This window comes from Neopsephotus bourkii, unplaced genomic scaffold, assembly GCF_033783945.1.
Source record: "Neopsephotus bourkii isolate Nb327-2 ecotype Australia unplaced genomic scaffold, CSIRO-AGI_Nbou_v1 NB_1139, whole genome shotgun sequence".
NCBI lineage: Eukaryota > Metazoa > Chordata > Aves > Psittaciformes > Psittacidae > Neopsephotus > Neopsephotus bourkii.
In genome coordinates, this window is record NW_026901625.1 from 769,091 (window position 1) to 790,564 (window position 21,474).

At 57.7% G+C, this 21,474-nt stretch overlaps 1 protein-coding gene across 2 annotated transcripts; it reads right to left on the minus strand.

Annotated features, from left to right (window-relative positions):
* Positions 1–2,221: 2,221 nt before the first annotated feature.
* Positions 2,222–21,474, minus strand: SLC45A3 (solute carrier family 45 member 3). 2 transcript variants are annotated; one of them, XM_061362836.1, is made up of 5 exons: positions 21,358–21,474; positions 7,499–7,984; positions 6,470–7,303; positions 5,228–5,493; positions 2,222–2,675 (listed from the first exon to the last, which is right to left on the minus strand). In XM_061362836.1, exons 2-5 carry the CDS (start codon positions 7,644–7,646, stop codon positions 2,235–2,237), a joined length of 1,689 nt encoding a protein of 562 aa, XP_061218820.1. In that variant the 5' UTR covers positions 7,647–7,984; positions 21,358–21,474; the 3' UTR covers positions 2,222–2,234. The 2 variants fall into 2 exon arrangements, with proteins under 2 accessions (XP_061218820.1, XP_061218819.1); XM_061362835.1 differs by lacking the exon at positions 21,358–21,474 and having other exon boundaries at positions 7,499–8,125.

The following is a 21,474-nucleotide window of genomic DNA, read 5'->3' on the forward strand; positions in this document are numbered from 1 at the left end:
TGGTGGAGCAGGATCAAACCGCAGCGAGGTTCCATCAGTAACAGCACACAAGGGATGTGCTCACCTGCACTAGGACATGCCCAAGTCCCTAGCTGGTCCCTGTGTGATACATGTGTCCTCAGCAGAAGCTAGGAAGGACAACTCTCTGTCAACAGACACTCTGGAGCTGCTGCTTTATCACTTAGGGGTCTGTAATGAAACACCCAAGGCCTTTATCATCAACCCCATGCACCTGTAGCGTGGGGTGGAAGTTCTCTTTAGGCACTTAAATGGCTCAAAAAACACTTTAGCATCGTAGCAGCCTCCATGAGCTGTGTTGCCCAGTTTTACACAGTGTCCAGCACTCAGGTAGGGACCTGCTGGGAAACTCCTGCCCCTGAGGTCTCTGATCGCCAGGAGCATCTCTCCAGCCCACCTTTGGCATTAGCATTTTGCCTTAAAGACTTATTCCTGCAGTGGCCGGTGACCAGGGGAGGAAGGACAGACAAAACACGCTTTCTGTAGGTGGTTAAGGAGCTGCCAAACCCATCCCCAAGAGCACACAGCCCTTGTTGTGGGGAAGGGAGGCATATAATTTGAGAAGAAATAAACCCAAACCAGTGACCCTTTACGGGAAAGAAGTGCTTAAAAAGCTTGGGAGAAACCCTGGCAGGACCGTCTGCAGACAGCAGGGGAGAAGCTCTGCTTCCCCGCCAGGGAGGAAGGCAAATAAATATAGCAACACTTTGCCCTTCAGCAGAACCTCCCGAGTGCCCCTCGCTGCCCACACAACAGCAGTCACAGACACTGGGTTTGGAGCAGCCAAAGGTCCACAGCAGTTAAGGGCTGTCGAGCTTCCCCTGCACACTCACAGCCTCCAACAGACCAGGGGATGCTTCTCCTCTGCTGCAGAGGGGCTTGGGACAAGGGATGTAGGGACAGGGCAAGGGGAATGGCTTGAACCTGCCCGAGGGGAGACTGAGCTGAGCTCTTAGGCAGAAGCTCTTCCCTGTGAGGGTGCTGAGGCGCTGGCACAGGGTGCCCAGAGAAGCTGTGGCTGCCCCATCCCTGGCAGTGCTCAAGGCCAGGTTGGACACAGGGGCTTGGAGCAAGCTGCTCCAGTGGAAGGGGTCCCTGCCCGTGGCAGGGGTTGGAGCTGGAGGAGCTTTAAGCTCCCTTCAACCCAACCCATTTGGTGACTGAGAGCTGAGTTGGGATCATTTCAAAGCCCAAGCGCTGCCTATGGCCGGGCCCTTGACCCCTGTTGGGGTATGGGTGGTCTCTGCGTGGCTGAGCCACTGTGCTGGGGACCCACTGCAGCAGTGCCTGCTGCCAGGCACAACTGTGAGAGCAGCAAATCCCTGCAGCTCCCTCAGCAGAGCTCTTCCTGCCCCCTCTCCCTGTCCCAGGGCTGGAACCCCTCCAGGGACAGATTATCCTTGTGATGGATGCGGCAGCAGCCTCGAGGGGCCAGGGCTGGATCTGTTAAGGGAGAGCAGGCAGGAGCTCTGAGCACTGAGGGCAGAGTGACTGAGGAAAGCTAAACAGACCCATTAAAGCAAAGAAATTAAGAGGCCCTTTCCATCTGCTGCCAGCCGGTACATAGGTAAAAGATAAGTCACCTTTTGGAACTGCTCCTAATGAAACTTTACCTTGTTTGTCTGAAACGAGACACAGTCGTGTTTGTCCCGCTGGTTTCTCGCAGGCAGAGCAGAGCAGAGCAGGGCAGAGGTGGGATGGAAGCGTGCATGCACACATGGCCATACCTTAGCCACCCACCCTACGTTTTTCCCCAAGGAAATCTCCTCCCCGTGTCCTATTTGCAGAAGCGTTGCTCAAGAGGTGGAGTAGAGCTGCAAGAAGCTGGGCAAGAGGGTACAGCTCTAACTGGAGAACAGGGGAGCAAATGATTCCTTCCCTCCCCTCTCCATTGCATCTCCTGCTTAGAAAATGACCCGTTATTAAAGGAAAAACCCATTTCCTTTCTCCCCCCCCGGATAACCCCTTTGGTGCTGGCTGTGCAGTGCTGTCTTTTGATGAAGGCACCTTCGGAGAGCACTGATGGCCCAAAGCACAGGGCCCAATGCCTCCTGTTTACACCTGAGATTAGCGCTGCTGCATCTCTCCTGCCCTGAGCGCCAGCGCTACCCCTGGGGCTGCAGCAGCAGCATGGGGAGAGCAGGGAGCACACGGGGCCACATGAACACATACACACACACACACAGAGAGGACTCATCTGGCCCCGTGTGCCCCCATCACACCGCGCACTTGGCCATGTCACTCTTGTCAAAGACAACTTTGGTCGCAAAGTAAATGGCCACGAGGCCCAAGGCAGCAGCTGACACCATGTAGGCTGTCACGGACTGTGTAAACTGGACGATGGAGCCCATGAAGAGGGAGGGCACGACCTGAGAGAGGAGGAAGGCACTGTCCAGGATAGCCAGGTCCAGGCAGATCCCTCGGCTGGGAGCCTCCGCTTCTCCCACCATCATCCTGAGGGAGACGTCGCAGGAGGAGCCGACGCACAGAGCCGAGCCGGCAGCCGGGGACGAAGGGGAGGAGGAGGAGAAGAGGCTCCCAGTGTGCCCGTTCTGGTAGGGCAGCTTCTGGCTGGGAAGGAGCCCTTTGGAGAAGGATTTCTTGTCCAAGCGAGCTGCAGCTTCCTCCTCTCTGCTCTTGTATTTATGCAAGAACACCTAAGGGAAAGAAGAGGCGCGTGAGGAGGAGCGGTGCGGAGCCCAGCTGGCGAGGGGGGACCCCACTCTGCTCTGTGTGTGCTGGGTCAGGCTCTCAGAGGTGCGCAGAGCCCGCAGCGGGCCTGAGATAGGATCCCCAGGTGGGATGGGCTCCAGGAGCCATCCTGATGCGGGAGCCATCCTGATGGGGGAGCCACCCTGATGGGGGAGTCATCCTGATGGGGGAGTCATCCTGATGGTCCCCAGGAGCCACCATGATGGTCCCAAGGGCCACCCTGACGGTCCCCAGGAGCCATCCTGATGGGGGAGCTACCCTGACGGTCCCCAGGAGCCACCCTGATGGTCCCCAGGAGCCAGCCCCCCTCTTCCTGCCTGCCACAGGGGACGAAGCAGCCCTGGCTCACCAGGGGATGTGGCCGAGCGGTGCCTTGGTTGTGCTGGAGCCCAAAGGCAGCCCAGGTTCTGCCTGGCGACGCTGCACTGGGTTTCCTCAGCTCACCTTCCTCTTGTCACCTCCTCAGCGGGTGCAAGGGGAGCTGGCACCGAGCACAGCTCACTGAAGAGCAGCCACCCTCCATGGGCTTCACCTGGGCTCTGCTCGGCTGCCCACTGTACCCTTCAGCTCCTTAATTCCTGACTTTATGCTCCAATGCATCCATCCAGGAGCGGCACTTATCTTCTGTGGAGCTGAAACCCCTCCCACATGCCTGCTGTTGCCATCAGACTTCAAAGCAGCTCCAAACCCAGCACAGAAAGGGCATTGTGTGAGCCAAAGGAGGATGTCCCCCACAGCTCCAGCCCTTCCTATGCGACACTGATGTTCTCAAGGCTCAGGCCATGTTTCCTCGGTTTCTATAATGACCCAGGCTGGGATTTCAGTGGTACATGTTCTGGCAGGGGGGTGAATACCCAGTGTGGAGAATTAACCTAAATCCAGAGCAAGTGACTTAAATCCATACTCACAGGAATGAGCTTAGTGAGAACTCCTGCTTTAAAATCACCCCTTGCAACAGGATACAACCATGGGAGGCACAGGAGCCTCCATCAACAGCTTCATCTCGGAGAATCATGGAATGGTTTGGGTTGGAAAGGACCTGGAGATCATGCAGTTCCAGTGTCTGGCATGGGCAGGGACACCTCGCATTGGACCATGTCCAACCTGGCCTTGAACACTGCCAGGGATGGAGCATCTTTATCTCCAACCTGAACTTCCCCTGTCTCAGTCTGAACCCATTACCCCTTGTCCTATCACTGCAGTCCCTAATGAAGAGCCCCTCTCCAGCATCCCTATAGGCCCCCTTCAGACACTAGAAGCTGCTCTGAGGTCTCCACACAGCTTCTCTTCTCCAGGCTGAACAGCCCCAGTGTTCTCAGCCTGGCTCCATACAGGAGCTGCTCCAGCCCCTGATCATCCTCTCGGCCTCCTCTGGACTTGCTCCAACAGCTCCATGTCCTTGTTACTGGGGGACACCAGAACTGCACCCAGTGCTGCAAGGGGGACTTCCAAGAGTCTCCTCTGGAGCTGCTGGGCAGGGGTGGGAGGGAGGAACCCAGCAGTCCCCCACCTCCTGCCCCGGGTGAGGCCCCATGGCCACGCTAGGAGAGGGCATGCAGGAGGAGAGGGTGACTTACACAGGGTGTGCGGAGCAGGGAGCTCCAGCGGAGGCGGCCCCAGCGGTGCCACGGGGGGGGCAGCAGCAGCCACTGTGGGGGCCCCCTTCTGCTGCTGCGCTTCAGGAGCAGTGGTTAAAGACAGGGGAGAAAAGAGAGAGAGTGAAAACGGGGAGGGAAGAGAGGATGCAGGGAGGAGGGAATGAGGGGAGGCAGCAGCAGGGAGGAGAGGTCTCAACAGGAAGAGGAGAGGACAGAAATGGGGCAGATGGGGAACCCAAGGGCGCTTTGGGATCTACCTCTTGGGGCTCTCCCTGCAGCCTGCTGCAAAGTGCTCGGGGAAGGAAGGAGGAACTTTCAAGGCAGGGCAAAAGAAACCAAACCCAGCTACAGCCCACCCCGCACTGCACTTGGTGTCCAACGTTTCACACCCTGTATTTCCCTTGGAGCGAGGGGAATGGCGAGACCCTCAGTTTGCATGGTACTGATCTTCATGCTAGGGACAATAACTGCAAAGCAGACCTCGAAGGGAGGAAAATGAGGATTTTAGCACATCTCAGAGCTGCAGATGTGACTTGGTGCGGAATGCACCCAGCTGGAACTGACCTGCACCACTTTCCCTAACAATAAGCAGGACACAGAGGAACACAAGGCATCCCTTTTGATACACCAACCCCAGCTCCTTTCTTCCATCTTACCCACTCCCTGCTTTTTAAACCTGCATAAAGCCTGCTGTGAGCAGGGGCTGCCTAAGGAAGGAGATGCCAAGCTCTCTTATCAGCTCCATCCCAGGTGAATCTCCAGAGAAGACACAGCCTGGAGACAAGCGGCCCATGTGGAAAACCTTTGCACACAGGCACGTGTTTCTCTCCCCTGCGCTGAACTGAGTGGATCGGCTACAAGAGGCTCACAGCACCCTGCCCTCTGCAGCTGGTCCCTACCTGTTTCTCATGGTGGTACAGCGACGCCAGCGTGTAGGGCAGGATCTGGAGGGCAGAGAAGGTGAAGCCCGTCAGAGCAGCCGAGACGGTGACGACGGTGATGCTGTGGGAGAGGCACATGACGACGGCAGCGCCGGGGAAGAACACCACGCTGCTCAGGTAGACGGCGCGCGCCCCGAAGCGCGTCACCAGCCGGTCCATGATTGTCGAGAAGAAGATGGATGTGATGCACTGCAGGAAGAGCCCCAAGCTGCCCATGCGGACCCCTGCAGGGAAGCAGAGGGGGTGAGACTGCAGCCAGGCCTCACCCAGCACATCCACTGCAGCTCCCACCCTCCGCCAGCAGCAAGTATGCCCCACACATGCTCCCGGGCACCCCAGTCGAACCAGAGGGGCAATGGGACATAGGGATCCGAACAGCATCCTTGTCTTTGGAAGCTGTTTGCACCTTCCTACTCTTAAGCCAGCATCTGTCACCTGCCCATGAACCAGGATCTGTTGTTATCTGGTGCCAAAACCAGCAACAGAATGAAAGGAACAAGGAATTGTGCTTAAGCCAAGGTAAAGTATACAACATGCACTGAATGACTGCAGTATCCGGTAGCAATCCGGACCTTACCCTTTGCAGAGCTCTATCAGATTTCAGGGAATTAAAACCATTAACTCTTTGGAGCAAGGAGCATTACTCAACATATGTTTCTGTGGCAGCCAGCACAATGGAGCCCTGGCCTGCTGGGAGCTGTACAGTGCAAGTGTTAAACAATAATTAAGCTCCCTCTAAGTTAAACAGACATGGGGCACAAAGAGGCAGTGTGCTGCAGAGCTCACAGAGGCAGCGAGGGGAAAAACCAGAGGGCAAGATGTACAGCCGGAGGAGGAGGAGGGCCAGGAAGGTGCCTCCAACAATAAAAGACTTGGATCCGGGAGAGGAGAAGGGCCAGGAGCCAGCCGAGGCTCTGGCAGCACACAGGAGCCAACAGGAGCAAGCAGGTAACATGCTGCAGTGAGAGTATCCCATGATGTGGACGTGGCAGCTACAGACTCCCGTGGTGAGCACTATCAGAAAGCACTGGAGAAAGGGGTGAGAAGTGGGGAAGCTGCCCGAGGGCTCCCCAGATAGCGATGGGAGATGGGAATCTCAGAGCAGAACAACTGCAAGGTTGTGCATTACCAGCAGAGCTGAGCCCATCCCAGCTCCCACTGACTGCTCCTGTCCCAGGGAACAGATGCTGCACTTCTCACCTTCATCATAGTGGCGTCTGGCATCCGTGCCTGGCTTGGCCCTGGGGACACCGTGGTACAGCCCTTCCCCAACAAAGTCCGTGTAGAACAGCATGAAAGTCATGAGTGCCATCCAGCTGCAGAGCTCGGCCACGAACAGGCGTCGGATGACCTTGGGGATGCGGCAGTAGAGGCTGTGAAGCCGCGGCACCAGCGTGCAGAGGCTCCTCAGCGCCTGCATCGTGTGCCTGGCCTGCAGGAGACACGAGCTCCTGGAGATGTGGCAAGAGCAGCAGGCAGGGGGGCAGGGTTTAGGGGGAGCATCCTTCAGTGCGGGGCCATCCAGAGCATCCGCCTGGGTGGCTGCCTCCTCTGTCACAAAGAGCGTGGCCAGCACACAGCCGAGGAAGATGATGGCGAGGAGGCTGAAGAGGCAGGTCTCCTGCCCTCCCAGGTACGGGGCCAGGAAGCTGCCACCCCAGTCTATGGCTGGAAGCAGGTAGCCAATGCAGCCCCCCAGGCTGATCATGAAGGCATACATGGAGAAGGCCTGGCGGCAGTTGTCTGGCTCCTGGAAGAGGTCTGAGAGCAGAGCCTCCAGTGGGGTGAAGCAGACCTGGCCACAGAAGTCCAGTAAGCCGATGCCCAGGATGAGGAAGGCAATCTCCAGAGGCCGAGGGTTGAGGGCAAACAGGCTGGCCAGGCTGCTGGCATGTGGGATAACGAAGAGGCTGAGCAGGACCCCCAGGCAAAGCATCCAGATGAAAGGTCTCCTCCGGCCATAGCTGCTGTGCCAGTGGTCACTGGCGGAGCCTATCAGTGGGACAAAAACCAAGCCAAGGACAGGTCCTATCCCTGGAACAGAGGAAGAGGCAGTGTCAATGTCTGGAGCACACTGCTCTGCGTGCACTGCAAAGAAATAGCTTCACTGGGACACAGCCCCCTCCTCCAGGAACACGCTGCCCTAGATGTGCCCTCAGAGACAAGCCCCCATGCCTTTATTTGCCCTCCACACTCAAAGGGAAAACAAGCACTTTGAAAGCTGCCTACCCAAAACCATGGTCATGAACTTCTCCTCCACTCCCACTTCCAGCAGCAGCGGAGGCACGTAGGTGATCCCTGCAGCCAGGCAGACCTCCAGGCCGAACGTCAGGGAGTTCACCAGCAGAAGCTGGGTCTTGCTGTTGTGGAAGAGCATGATGGCCCTGGGTGCCTGCCCCGAGCTGGCCCCGGCTGCTTGCCCAGTGCTGGCCCCGGCTGCCTGCCCCGTGCTGGCCCACAGCCCTAGTGCCAGCGAGCTGCTGTGCTGTGGCTGCGGCTGCAGCTGTGGCACAGCCAGGGATGCTCCACAGGCCAGGTCTGGAGCTCCCCTGCCTGCTCTGCTGCACGGATGCTGCCTCCCATCTTTAGCAAGGGGGAATGAAGTGTCTTTTCCTCTTCCTCTTTGGGCAAGATGTGGCCCCAGCGATGCTGAGTCCAGGCGTGGGCAGGCACGGATCCCACTCCAGGCTTCCCCTTCTGCTCACATGCTGTGGTCTGTAAGGAGAGAGAGCTTGTCAGACACAGCGGGGTCCAGGGCAGGGGAAAGGGCTAAGCCCAAGCACCACAGAGACACGTCATCGCTGAGAGGGACAGTCACACTGGAGGGCGATAAGAGGACATCTGAGAGCAGCAGGATTGAGACACAGCCACATCGGCGCTGGGTGCCTCTCCAAGGGCTTGTGACAAGTGTCAGTCATGCTCTGGGGAAATGCAATGCTGCCTTTGGGCCAAGGGAGGGCTCATGTCCAGCCTCATCTCAGAGAGGGGACCTTGTAGCAGACAAACAAAGGACTTAGGGTCCCCTCTCCCAGTGGTATCAATGAGAAGCCCCTCCAAGGCTCAGGGCTGCAGCCACACAGGGTGATCCCCAGAGCCACCCACTGCCTAATGACAGGGCATCACCCGCACTGCTCCGCGGGCTCCCAGGGGAGCAGTTTCACCCAAACCCCATCTCCAGCCCAAGACAGGGCTCAGGGAACAGATGGTGCCTCCATGGAGTTTCACAAACAAACCTGACCCACTTTAGCCTCATCTAACAGTGAACAGCAATTACCTTACTCATTAGGCTGAGTCATTTACTTGCCCTGTAACATGCTCCCTCCTTCCAGCCTTCTGCAGAGGGGAGAGGCCACCAGGGCAGGACAGGGGCTAAGCAGCCTTAGCAAGAGTAAGCAGATGCCATTTGTAACCTGTTAGGACCCTGCCACGATGTCAGTCCCCAGCATCTAGTCCACCCAAGCGCTGCCTTGCTTGGTCTGTGGGTATGCTATGGAAGGTAGAGTGGGTTAGCAGGACACGAAGCTCCTTCACAGCCACTGATTCAACAGTGAACCAAGCTGCCTAGCTCTCAGCATTCATGATCCCACTTTGCACAGAAGCTTCAGCCTCCTGTGCCTCCACGGTGCTTTGGGTGCTGTGCATGGAGGAGGCTGAACGCAGATGAAAAAGAGGTGAGAATCCAGGTGTGCAGCCTGGTGCCCCTCCAGCTTTGCCTTCATTACAGGGGAGAGGAACGGGAACAGGGAACATCCCCAGCGCTCCCCTTCCTCCTCAGCAGAGGCTGAACCAGGGGTGCTGGACCACAGCCATGCCACAGCTACACTGGGCAGAGAGAAAACCCCATGTGAACACCAAACGCGGCGCCAGTGAGCGTTCCCTAAGCTCACAGATGCATTTGATGCCATCACGGCACAAGTGAGCAGACAGGTACAGCTGGGACAGCTTCTGCAGTCTCACTTTTCCTTCCCCTCTTCAGATAAGCCCTATGGAGATGAGTGGGTGAGGATGTGTGGTGATGAGGTTCCTACAGAGGGGCAAGCATCACTCCCTGCCTCTTGCTGCTGCAGAGGGGAGGCACCTCCTGAGCTCAGGAGCTGATGGGCTGCCAATGACAGGCAAAAAGGACTGATTATTTTCCTTCCTATCTCTCAGGTCCCCCCCTCCCAACAGCTTAGACCCCAACTGGCACAGGAGATACTTCCTTTAACAATTGTGAACACTCAAATGACTTGCCCAAGGTCAAACAGCGAGGGGAGGCAGGCGGGAACAGCAACAGTTTTCCTTTCATCACCAGACATGGCTTCAAAGGCGGGCTCGGAGGCCCCAGCCATGCTCAGCCTTACTTCAGATGCACTCTATCTGCAAGGGCTGGGGGCAGCAACCACCGTCCTCAGATGTGGGCCACACACAGGATGCTCAGCCCTGCTCATGGTGATGGGTCCCCAGCTGGCTCACAGCCCTGGGATGGGAACTCAAGCCCCAGCAGCACGAGCCTTGGTGCTGTTGGCTAAAGGGAGCAGGCTCCCAAGCCAGAATGAACCGAGCCACCATTGCTCTAAGATAGACCTGGGAGGGAGGTGTCGTGTCCACTGACTGCTGCAGTCCAGGCTCTGGAGGGCTTAAGGAGGGGACTCATCCCTCTTTATCCCAAGGTAAGCTCCAAACACTCGATAGAAGAGGTCTTACACACAGAGAGAGGATTTCTTATCAGTAGGGAAGTCAAGACCTGTCTCTTCCCCCTCCACACCCTCACAGGGCTTTAAGGACCAGAGAAATCCCTGTGTGTCCAGAAGCAATACTCACGCACAGTCAGAGATGAGAAGCTGCCACCAACAACCAAACCGCAGCTCCAGGTGCGCCCTTTCCTGTCTCAACTGCGTTTGCTGCCAATCCCCATCAAGGCCTCGGTTCTCACTTTGCTCACAGCACACAGGGAGCTGCACTGGCTCGGCTGGACCGAAACCCCCGGGGAGGCCGGGGGCAGAGGGATGGGAGAGGGAGGCTCGGGAGGCGCTGCAGGGAGGGAGGCAGGAGCCGGGACTCACCTCCTGCAGGCGGCGCGGTCAGAGGTGGTCCCTGGCTCCCGGAGCCGCTCCGCAGGGTCCCGCAGCCCTCGGGAGCAGCTGATGTCGGGCGCAGAGGTGGCACCCGCGGCAGGTACACCCAGGGCTTGGTTCCAGGGCCCTCCCTGCCGGGGTGGGAGCAGCACCGCGGCCACACCTGCACTGGGCAAACACAGGCACCGGCGCGGCGATGCCGCTGTGCCAGAGCGCGGCCCCGGCAGCACCGCGGAGGGGCTGGGGCTGCACAGACCGGGTCAGGGCACGGACCGGTACTTGCTGGGTAAAGATGGGACCTTCCCTGCAGCGTCGCCTCTAAGGCAGAGCCCCAGCAGCAAGCCCAAAGACTTCGTTTAGAGCTCCCCTCTCTCCCAGACAGCTCCTCTGGGCTGGTTTGGTTCTGGAGCTCTGTAAGCTCTGTCTGGATGTGGAAGGAGTCGGTCACCTAGGGGGGTCCTGGTCTAACAGCAGCATTTACACCTCACACACAAGGGAGCTGCCAACAGCCTGCCCACCCCGGGTCTGGCATCTTGTGATGGGGAGGCCCTTTCACAGCCAGACAGGTCCAAACGCTGCAGGACAACAAGAGCTTCCTCCCCCCGGGCTCAGTTTCCCCCAGCCTCCACAATCCAGAGCACAGCGCCAAGCCCCTTGCCACAGATCCTCCCCAAGAGGGACACAGAGCCCTGCACACAGAGCAGAAGGGAGCCACATGGGGGGCTCCTTCACAGCTGCTCCCCGAGCTCTCGTGCCACGGGGCCAACTCCTGCTGCTGAGCTGATGACGCCTTCCCCCGCTCTTCCTCTCCCCGCCCCCGAGGGAAGGTAAAGCATCTTTAAACACCGCGGCCTGAACGTGAAAACCAACCTTTTCCTGTCCTTGCTCTGCAGAGAAACAGCAGATCAACGCCGAGAGGCTGGGTCAGCAGGCAGCAGGTAGGAGGCGGGTCCTGGGGCAGGAGCAAAGCAGCAGGATGCGGACAAAGGCAGAGAGGAGACCAGAGGAGAGGGCTCCGCTCCCCACCTGCACACAGGAGCCTCTCCGGCGAGGGCAGCCAAAGCACAAAGCCCCGCACCTCCTGCAGCCCCGCACGTCCCGCTCCCCCGCTCTGGCCCGATGCGGCTCGCAGAGCACAGCTCGCCCGGCAGCACTGGCAGGGAGCAGGAAGGGGTGAAAGCAGGGCCAGGCGCTTCCCCGAGCCCGCTCCTCTGAAGGCAGAGCAGCCCCAGGCCAGAGTCACGCATTTCCCCTGCCCGCAGCTTGCTCCCTGCTCGCACGCTCCAGAGGCAGCTGTGACAAACACCTCCCTGCGGTGCCGAGGCGCAGCCGGGCCCCACATGAGGAACCCCGGGATGTGCACGGGGGAAGAGCAGCAGCGAGGGCAGAGCCACGCACTGGGGCCATCACGGAGCGCCCTGGAGGTGCCAGCGGGATGGACTGGCTCGCACACAGCAGCACCAGCACCAGCACCAGCACCAGCTCACCTCCTGTTTCCCTTGTGGCTCCGAGCATCCCCATGGGCAGACCCTGGGCTCATCTTTCACTTCTAGAAGAAGCCAACCCCAAATCGCTGCAGAAAGAGGACTGTGTGCACTGATGGACACGCACAAGCACGGCTGGAGGCAGTCTCCCTCCTCTCCATCTTCCCAGTGTAGGAGCTTACAAGTAAACACCTCCAGACAGTGCTTAGGTAGACTGAAGATTGAGGGACGTGGCAGAGAAAACCTCATTTGTTCCTCAGAGGAATCCATATCCTGGTACTCCATAATCCTTGCAGTCTCTCAGGTGGATGCAGAAGGGAAAAGAGGTGTTATTAAACGTGGTAGCAGCCCCTCTGATTGATGACAGTTGTGCACCTACCCCATGGTTCAAAGAGCCACAGTAATGATCACACTGGATTCATCAGCTGTTTGTGACCTGGCAGGGCTCTGCAAGAACCTGAGCCCTGTCTTACCTGGGGAAGAAATGACCCCACAGAAGCCTTTTCCTTAGCAAAGGAAAAGCCTTGGCTTTTTGGAGAAGCTGATCCCGGCCAGTGCAGGAGGTGGTGGGGATGTGGAGGGCTCCAGCCCAGCACTTCCCAGGTGCTACAGACCCACATCACCACAGGCTGGGTGCAGAAGCCTATCCCCCCTCAGGCAGCAGAGGGGTAGGGGTATTGCCAGCCTTTGGCTTTCCATTCACAGCCACAAGGGTCCATTGCCAACCCTCCAAGGGGCTCTTTCTGAGTGTTATTAATGCCCTACTCCCTGGAAGCCCTTTGGAAGAAAGGGTGGGAGAGAGCACAAGAGCAAGTGCTTAGGGAAGGGCTGTTCACCCAGTGCCAGATCCTTTCACAGCTATCAGTGTCCATTCACTGCAGCTGAATGGGAAATACACCATGGAGAATAGCTCTGGCAGGCCCGGCGGGATGAAATGGAGCCCTCACCTGACCTCTCCTGACCCTCTCCCCTTCCCCCTCCCTTCCCAAATCTCCTTGACCCCATTCCCAATGTGGGCAGAGGGGAGTGCTCATTAAGCAGGGATGGGAGAAGGGCGATTGAGTCCCTCTGAATTAACTTGCACTTCCTTTGAGCTCCCTTCTGTGAGCTCGGCTTAGGGGAAGAGCAGCAGCAACAGCAGCAGCAGAGGGTGGAAATGCCCTGGAGGGGACCAAGGAAGACCCAGTTTGGTTCAAAGGGATGCAGTTGCCTTTGGCAGGACAGGGGTGGGTTCTTTCCTGCCACGCTGCAATGTTTCACTGCAGCATATTCAATGCCACCATCAACATTGATGCTGAGCAGTCCTTACCATGAGCAGGGCTGGTTCCCAAGCCCAAGGGAGCTGGTTCCCACCTGCAGAAGCTTTGGGAAGCGTTAGTTCCAGGTTCCTTAGGGTAAAGGTGTAGCAGTGAGGGCAAGTTACTGTGGGTTTTGGCTGCCTTAGCTCTGGTGTCAGCCTGATCGACCAGCAGCAAAGAGGGGTCAGTTCTGGCCTCCTGCTCCTCACCCTGTGGGTACAAACAGGAATCTGTCTCTGTCTTTGCTGACAAGGGGAATGGCTTGAACCTGCCCGAGGGGAGACTGAGCTGAGCTCTTAGGCAGAAGCTCTTCCCTGTGAGGGTGCTGAGGCGCTGGCACAGGGTGCCCAGAGAAGCTGTGGCTGCCCCATCCCTGGCAGTGCTCAAGGCCAGGTTGGACACAGGTGCTTGGAGCAAGCTGCTCCAGTGGAAGGGGTCCGTGCCCTGGCAGGGGTTGGAGCTGGAGGAGCTCTGAGGTTCCTTCCAGCCCTCGCAGTGTTTCACCTCCTCAGGACTGGCACAAGATCCCCAAAGCAAACAGAAGCCTCACGCACTCTGAACACACCCAATGCAACCAAGGCAGCGGCACTTGCAGCTTCTGCTCTCAAGGGCCTCACTTCTGGTCCCTCTTTCCCGTGCCAGCATCAGGTCTGCTACAAACAGCCCCAGACAGGCTCGGCTGCCTCTGCAGCAGAGCTCTGCTTGGCTCCTGCATGCCCCAGGCTTCTGCTTTCATTCACGAGAGGAGCCCCTGCTTTGGAGCAGGATGGGAGGGGAGGTGAGACACGATCTGGTCCTGCTTTTCACTTGGGATCATTTGGGCTTGAGCCCATCACCGTGGCATTCGGGCTGGTTCAAGCCTTGAGCCCACCACCCTGGCGCTTGGGCTGGGCCACCCTCTTCCCCCCCCTCCTCCTGTTATTAGTATTAGCAGAAGAATACAAATGTAAATCGAAGTGGAAAGGGGGGAACCCCCCCCAGGTGCCCCCCTCTGCAGCATGCTCATGGGCACAGATCCCACCCCCATGGCCAGGGTCTGTATTTATGTGGCTGTGTGTAACCCCCCCCCCGCTGAGCTGCCTTTTCTCTGCCCGAGCCTGGGGGCTCCTGCACTGCGTCCACTCCAATGGGCCCACAAAGGGGATTAGGGAGAGCCCGCAGAGTAATCCATCCCATTAGCCCTTGCTGGCGCTGCTGTCCTCTTGGCGAGGGGGGGAAGAGCCCTCCAAAGGCTTTTAAAGGCGTTGAAATTACACTTGAGCCTGAAACACTGCACCCAGCCGCTGCAGCCCCCAACAATGGGCTCTTGTAAAGGGAACACCGGGAAGAGAGGCAAAAGAGCTGGATGCTGTTAAAAAGGGCAGCAGCCTCCCCACAGCTGAAACACCGAGAGGGGGCTCAGACCCCTCCATTGCATCCATCCACGCATGTTCCCTGCGGAGCCAGGCCCTGGGATGTGTTTGATAGAATCATGGAGTGGTTTGGGTTGGAAGGGACCTTAAAGCTCCTCCAGCTCCATGGGCAGGGACCCCTTCCACTGGAGCAGCTTGCTCCAAGCCCCTGTGTCCAACCTGGCCTTGAGCACTGCCAGGGATGGGGCAGCCACAGCTTCTCTCACCAGCGCCTCAGCACCCTCACAGGGAAGAGCTGAGTGGAAGGAGAACGATTTCCCCATTTGGCAGAAGAGGTGGAAGCTGCTTCACTGTTCACGGGACTGGGGAAATGGGAAGTGAGACTGGAGCTTCTTGTTTCCCACACCCAGCTGCTGCGTATGGGCACATCTGACTCCTCAGCAAGCTAAGGCCGTGCTCGGGCTTCTCCTCCTCCAGCACGCTGCAGCTCCAAGGCAGCTCTAGGACTTCTACCCCACGATGGAGCTTCCTCATTCCTGGTTTCTTTGGGAAGCTGTGGCAGTCACGGGGCAGGCTGGGTCTCTGGATCAGCATCACTTCGGATGGTTGTCAGTAGGAGTGAGGGCTCCGACCCAGCACAGCGGGACCTGCGGGCTCCTAACATTGAACTCACCTCTCTCTTCGGCTTCAGTTGCGTTTCCCAAGGTCTCTGCAGAGCAAAGAGGGAGAAGCCAGAACCCCCCACACGGCAGTCATGGAACTGGGTTAGAAAAGCCCTTTCCCGGCGCCCAACAGGCACAGACTCAGGCAGTCCCTTTGGCTTCAAGGTTTAGGAGCGTGACCTCGTGCTCTTCCGCAGAGGCGGTGCTCTGGGTCCCGGGCACACACAGGGGTAATGAGCTCTTTTGTAATCCCATGGCAGTGAGGCCGTTTCCCCATGGTCATTTTCTGGTCTGCGAGCCCACTTATTTGTGTCCCTGCGGGCGCGGTCTGATGCTGACATCCCTCCGAGCGAGGCCTCTGACCCCCAGAGGCAGGTTGGGGCTTTCTCCCGCTCTGTTTTCTGTCTCCCAAATGAGGTCATGGCTTTGACGGAGGCAAACAAAGAGGCTTTGCAGCGTGAGGACAGAGCCCCACGGCTCCCATCGGAGCCTGAGGGCAGAGCCCGCAGCCCTCCTGGGATGCTCTGGGGAGAGACCCTGCCGCTGCTGCCACCGGAGCAAGGATGGAGCTGGAGCGGGGCAGGCAGCACCCGCGGTGGGAGCGCTCCGAGGGGAAGGGAATAAAGCAAAACTCGGGGCGCTTTGGGCTCCTGCTCCGCCTCCCGCAGACAGCACGGGGCCCTGCGCCAGTGCGAGAGGCTGCCAGGGAGGCATCTGCAGCCAGGGGACGGGTGGGCAGCACGCGTGCATTGGCACAGGAGGGCTCCTCGGGGTGCTCGGGGGTCAAGGACCACGCATCAGAGTGCTGGGACCTGGTCACAACAACAGCTTCATGCAGCAAAGCCTGCACAAGCTCCCTGTGCTCATGAGGGCCCCCAGATCACTGCTGGAGCTGAGAGAGGCTTCTCCTTATCATGCCAGAGCAGTCATGAGGCTGGCTCTGGAAACAGGAGATTCTATGATTTCCCTTCTGCCTGACCTTGTCTGGGTAATTGCAAAGATAAGGAGCAATCAGATTTTAGTGTTTCAAACAGATAAGTTTCACTGGAAGGTCCTTATGGGAAACCTCAAGCCTTTTCCTCTCCCCATCCTACCAGTTCCACGTGTCACAGGCCCTGAACATGCCAGGGTTTCACGTTAAGCTGCAGCCACTCTCACAAACCCCACAGCAGCATCCAGCATCTCGGGGGAGAGTTCACCACTGTTCAGCAGCCAAGGCTCAAAGCCGCCCTTTCCCCAGGAGGGGATGCAGCCACTGTCCCTCCTTAGGAACAGGAACATCACTTCTGCCTTGAACCTGAAGGGATGTGCCCCACACCGCGAGCTTTTCAGGACCTAAGCATGGGGTTCAAGTTCAAGGACCGCTCACTGAAAACCTCTGCTGGAAGAGCAGAGGGTAAATGGCAGTTTGTGCATCTCGGACCCGGAGCAGGGGCAGGATTTCCCTCCACACCGGGCTCTCTCTTGCCTCTATTTACTGGAGTAAAGTTCAGTGAGCTCCAAATGAAGCAGAAAGACCTTGGCTCTATCCACAACACGCTCCAGGCTGCCTTGGGCAAGCAGCCAGGGCACCTCGGGCCAGCACTGCGCTGGCTCTGCCCAGTCAGAGCTGGGGAAGGGCTCATCCCCAGCACGGTGCTGGGCTGTTCTGCCTGGGCATCAGCCCCAGTCACAGCAGCGCAGCCAAAAGGCTCCGGCACTGCTTCAGCATCGGCCACAGGCAGTGATGAATGGGGCGGCCCAACTGCAGATGTGCTCCCAGAGATCCCAGATGTTGGACCATCTTCCCTGCTCCCAGCAGCCCATCTCCAGTGCTGATCTCCAGCAGCCCATCTCCCAGCAGCCCATCTCCAGTGCTCTGTCCAGTCTGGATAGATGGATCTGGAGCATGGAGGTTGCAAGAACTTGCCCTGAAACAACATCCCCGGGCTAAGAGATTGAATAGCTGCGAGTGTCCATCCTTCCTCCCCTCCCCCTGCAGCTCTTCCCTATGTAATTCCACACTTCTCACACTCAGACCCCTCTCCACACTGCATCCAGCCGCTCTCCTGGACCTGCCACCCCTCCAGCCCCATTCACTGCTCCATCAGCCTTGGCTGTAGCACAGCAGCCTTTTGTTGTAGCACTGCTCCAGCTGCTCCCACCGCCCCGCACACACAGGAGCCGTTTGTCAGATCCAGTCCCAAATCCACCTCTGGAGTCCAACAGCAACAGTGCCCGCACAAAGCCCTCCCCTGTCACACCACCAGCGGTACCTGGTACACAGACTGAAGCCACTGGCATCTCCTTTGTGCTCCATCTCTTTGTGTTTAGGAGCTGCTCTCACCACAGACCTAGGAGGAAGCTCCCTCTGGGAGCAGAACAATCCTCCATTCTCTTTGCACAGCAATAAGCAATGGGAATGTTTTCCCGAAGCCAGCCCATGGGAACACAGTGATAACCACAGCACTAACAGAGGATGCTGAGCACCAACAGAGGCAGCTCAGGGCTCTGCAGAGCACCAAAACGCTTTGGGTACCCTGCCTCCAAACAGAAGATCCCACCAGAAGTGGCTCTAAGAGGCCTGGGAGCAGCAGAGCATCCTGGATCAGCAGCAGATGCTGCTCATCACTCCCAGACAGAGCACTGCTGATGGAAAAGGCACAAAAGCACCAGGAGAGAGCTCCTGTGCAGGTTCCAGAGTAAGGTAAAGGCTTTTGGGCTCTGTGCAGAGAGGTCAGAGGACAGCATGAGCACACTTACACCCCTGCAAAGCTAACCAGAGAACCAGCTCTGCCCCATTGCTTCCAGAAGCAGGCAGCTGGGGGAGATGGCAGAGTAGTGTTAGATCTGGGGGCTGATCTTTGCAGGTCAGATCCCAGCAGGAACTGCTCCTCATGCTGGGCACAGAAAGCCTGCTCCACAGATCTCACTGCACGCACCATTTCACGGGAAGCCCTCACCCATACACCTGAAGCAAGGTTTAGATGTTATCCACCAGAACGTACGCACAGTTCCTGGAGCTGGCTCTAGCCTGCTCTGCAAGAACATTAACATCTGGTGAGTGCTGACAGCTCACACGGGTTTCACCACTGCACTCGTTCTCTGCCTTCCTCCTGGAGTCAAACCACCCCAGAGAACTCCAGCTCCCAACAGCCTGAAGGTGGGAAAACCCCTGCTCCCTTGACTGAAGAACCCCGGCCCCCACAACCCCAAGCAGTGCCCATCAGTGGTTAAGTGTCTGTTCATCAAACAAACCTCCTTACATTGCCAGGGGCCATCCTTGCACCTTCTGGGTGTTCCCAACGTGGCACCTCCGAGCCTTCACCTGTGAGCTTGTGTCACTCAAACAAGGCTTCCCTGGCTGTAAGACAGGGCCAGGTCCTCCAGATCTGGACTAGCAGCACGTAAAGCAACCGAGAGCCCCCAAAGAAGCACCTGCTTGTTGCTGTGTGTGTTCCAGCCACCCTCCAGCACCGGGACAAAGGCGCCATTGGGGCCACATTCCTCCATCCCAGCTCTTATTTTGCCAGACAATATTCCCGGGGCTCTGTTTCTCCTCTTCTGCAGGCTGGCAAAACCTTAAACTAATATTTGGGAACTGCAAGAGGAACTGACATTTTAGGGTATGAAAACAAGGAGGAAGGGCCCCAGTGTGAGGACCTCCAAGGAACAGCGTGTGTACACATCATCATCATGAACTGGTGACTGTGTGGCTCCACTGGGCTGTTTTCTGAGCAAGCAACCCAAGAGCAGGGTTGGTGGCCACATCAGCAGCTTCCACAGCTCGGCCATGCAGGATCACACTCGGGTTCCTACAGCAGCACAAGGAAGAGACCAAGTTTCAGGGGATCCATGGATTCTGCCAGCCTCAGATACAATACAAGCAGCAGGACACAGAAAAGCAAAGCTAACCCTGCGCTGTGCTCTCTTCCCAGCCTTGGCTTTGTGCTGAGTGCAAGGCTGCCTTCATGCTGTGCAGCTCCATGCTTGCAGGCAGGCTATGAGCACATGCATTGCTTGGCTGCCTTGCAGAGGCTGCTTTAACGTTTTCCCCCCATTTCATAGGAGCAAGGATCCCTCCATGGGCAGCTCTGCTCCTACCTTCACTGAGCCCTGGGGCTCCTGCTTTCACATGGGGATGTGATGTCGGGTATGAAGCATTCAGAAACCGAGTCAACATTGGAAATAGTCCCCACACCATGGCCGTGCTCTCTGCCACCCTTTGCTTCTGCTCTCTTATAGCCTTGAATCCATCACAGACTCCACAGCTTTCACCCTATGGGTCAAGTGTTTTCCCTTGATGTTGTCTTAGCCAAGATAAGGCCATAACAACAATCACATTAAAGAAAACCCAAAACAGTCAACTGCCAAAACAAGACACTCCTTGGATGAAGGGCTCCAGCATAGAGAAAGGTGAAGGATAAACACAGAGGTTACTCACACTGCTTATAGCTCATCTGAAAGCTCTGCAACCCCACTGTGACACAAGTGGTATAAACCTCGTTTAGGGGTTGCAGTTTTTGCCCTGTCACTTCATCATGCCATGCATTTGATGCTTTTCAGACCAGCCCGGTGATTTCAGCATCGCACGCTATGGATGCAGCATTAAAAAGCTGACTCCACAAAGATGCTGCCTGTGGCGTTTGCCCCGAGGACACGGTGCTATCTATTATATTACAGTGATGATCATCTTGGAGCCTGCAAGATGCTCACAGATAACATTACTGTTACCTCCAGGCAGCTTCTACCCAAAGCCACGTGGCTTGGGCCTTCTGGCAGCAGCTCAGTGTTGGGAAACACCCTGAGGTTCAGGTGCTTCAATGGGAACCTCTTCAAGAGGACAAGACACTCACAGAGGACACTGCACAGGCAAGAAGCTGTAGGGGCAGGCACCCACCAGCAGGCAGCACAGGAAAAATCCACCTGAATTTCCTACTGAATCCCAAGATTGGCTTATGGCCCCGAAATACTGGGATTTACATCCCTTGTAAAGCTGGCTGTTAACTCTGGGGTTTCTAGTTATCCATATCCGATTGCTAAGCCTCTTTTCAAACCCCACAGCCACAAGCTTCCACGGGGTTTTGGAGGAACAAGTTCCAGAGTTTAAGGCACTGCCAGGAGTCCCAGCACGGGGCTGGCAATTCCTGGCTCCAGCATCACTCCCCACTGAGTGGAAGGGTGGTAGTAGATAGGGATGAGGGAAGAAGGGCCAGGTAGCATCACACATTAAAAAGGGAAAGAGAATTGCTGGTGGGTGAATAATAGAAAGTGTTTAAAGGCTGGTGCATGGTTTTCAGGAGTGGCTGCATGACTCCAAGCCCAGGTCATTTGGGTGCTTTTGAAGTCCTTCCTCATGCTCTGTTTCTATGCATTTCCAGTTACTCTCATGTTACACGTGCAGACGCTGTGCTCTTGAGCTCTCATCCAGAACCAGACCAGTGCCAGGAGGGGACACGGTTTGAGCCTGGCCGCTTGCTCTGCGCTGCTCATGAGCCTGACAGACCAAGATGAGGACCAGGAAAACTGCTCCTGACACGTTTCCCTTAAAACAGCAGCATGAAAACCAAGCGCCCTGCCAAGCCTGCCCATCACCAGTACTCGTTTATTGTAGCGCTTTCCCTGCCTCCTAAAGCCGTCATCTGGGGGATGACAAATGAACCTTTCCGTTTATGCTTATCATAAACAACCGCGGCATTTGCCCACCACAGTCTCCAGTGATGACCCAGGCAGTGACCCCCGGAACGTCCCCGTTATAACACTCAGGTACCACTTTCAACACAACAGCCTCCTGCTGCAGCCGATGGGGACAGACACATCAGCCTGGTGGCAAACCTACGGGAGCCCCCAGTGAGAACTTCCCGGTGCCAAGCACGCTTCCTGCAGCCGCACGGACTCACTGACCTGTCCCTGCAAGCCCACGCTCCCATCGCGCTGCCTCAGCCCTGCTCCTGCTCCTGCTCCGCCGCCTCCAACGCGAACTTGCTCCCAGCACACGCGTCTGGAACAACGCGAAGCAGGGGAAGCCCTCACGCCGCGCGTTCACACGGGCTGGGGGGGCCGGCGAGGCGCAGCCCTACCTGCGGACGGGTCCCGGTGCGCGGCCCCTCCGCACCGCAGGAGCATCAGCGGGACCGCGGCAGCCGCCTCCCTTCGCCTCCCTTCGCCCCGGCCGAGCCGCGCTCCCTGCCCGGCCGCCAGCGCTGCTCTGAGCGCCCCCCGCTCCCCTCCCCGGCCCCGCATCCCCCGGCCCTACCTCGGCGGCGGCTGCCGGGGCTCTCCCGTCCCCGCTGCGGCGCCCGCGCCTCCGGTTCAATGGGCAGGTTCGGGCCCGGCAGGGAGCATGCGCTGGCCCTGCCGCCCCCCCGCCGCG

Coding starts and splice junctions, on each gene's coding strand:
- SLC45A3 (XM_061362836.1), bottom strand. CDS start 7,646: ATGCTCTTCCACAACAGCAAGACCCAGCTTCTGCTGGTGAACTCCCTG. Junction 5,494..6,469: donor CAGACGCCACTATGATGAAG/GTGAGAAGTGCA, acceptor GCTTCCCTGCAG/GGGTCCGCATGGGCAGCTTG. Junction 2,676..5,227: donor TGTACCACCATGAGAAACAG/GTAGGGACCAGC, acceptor TCTTTCCCTTAG/GTGTTCTTGCATAAATACAA.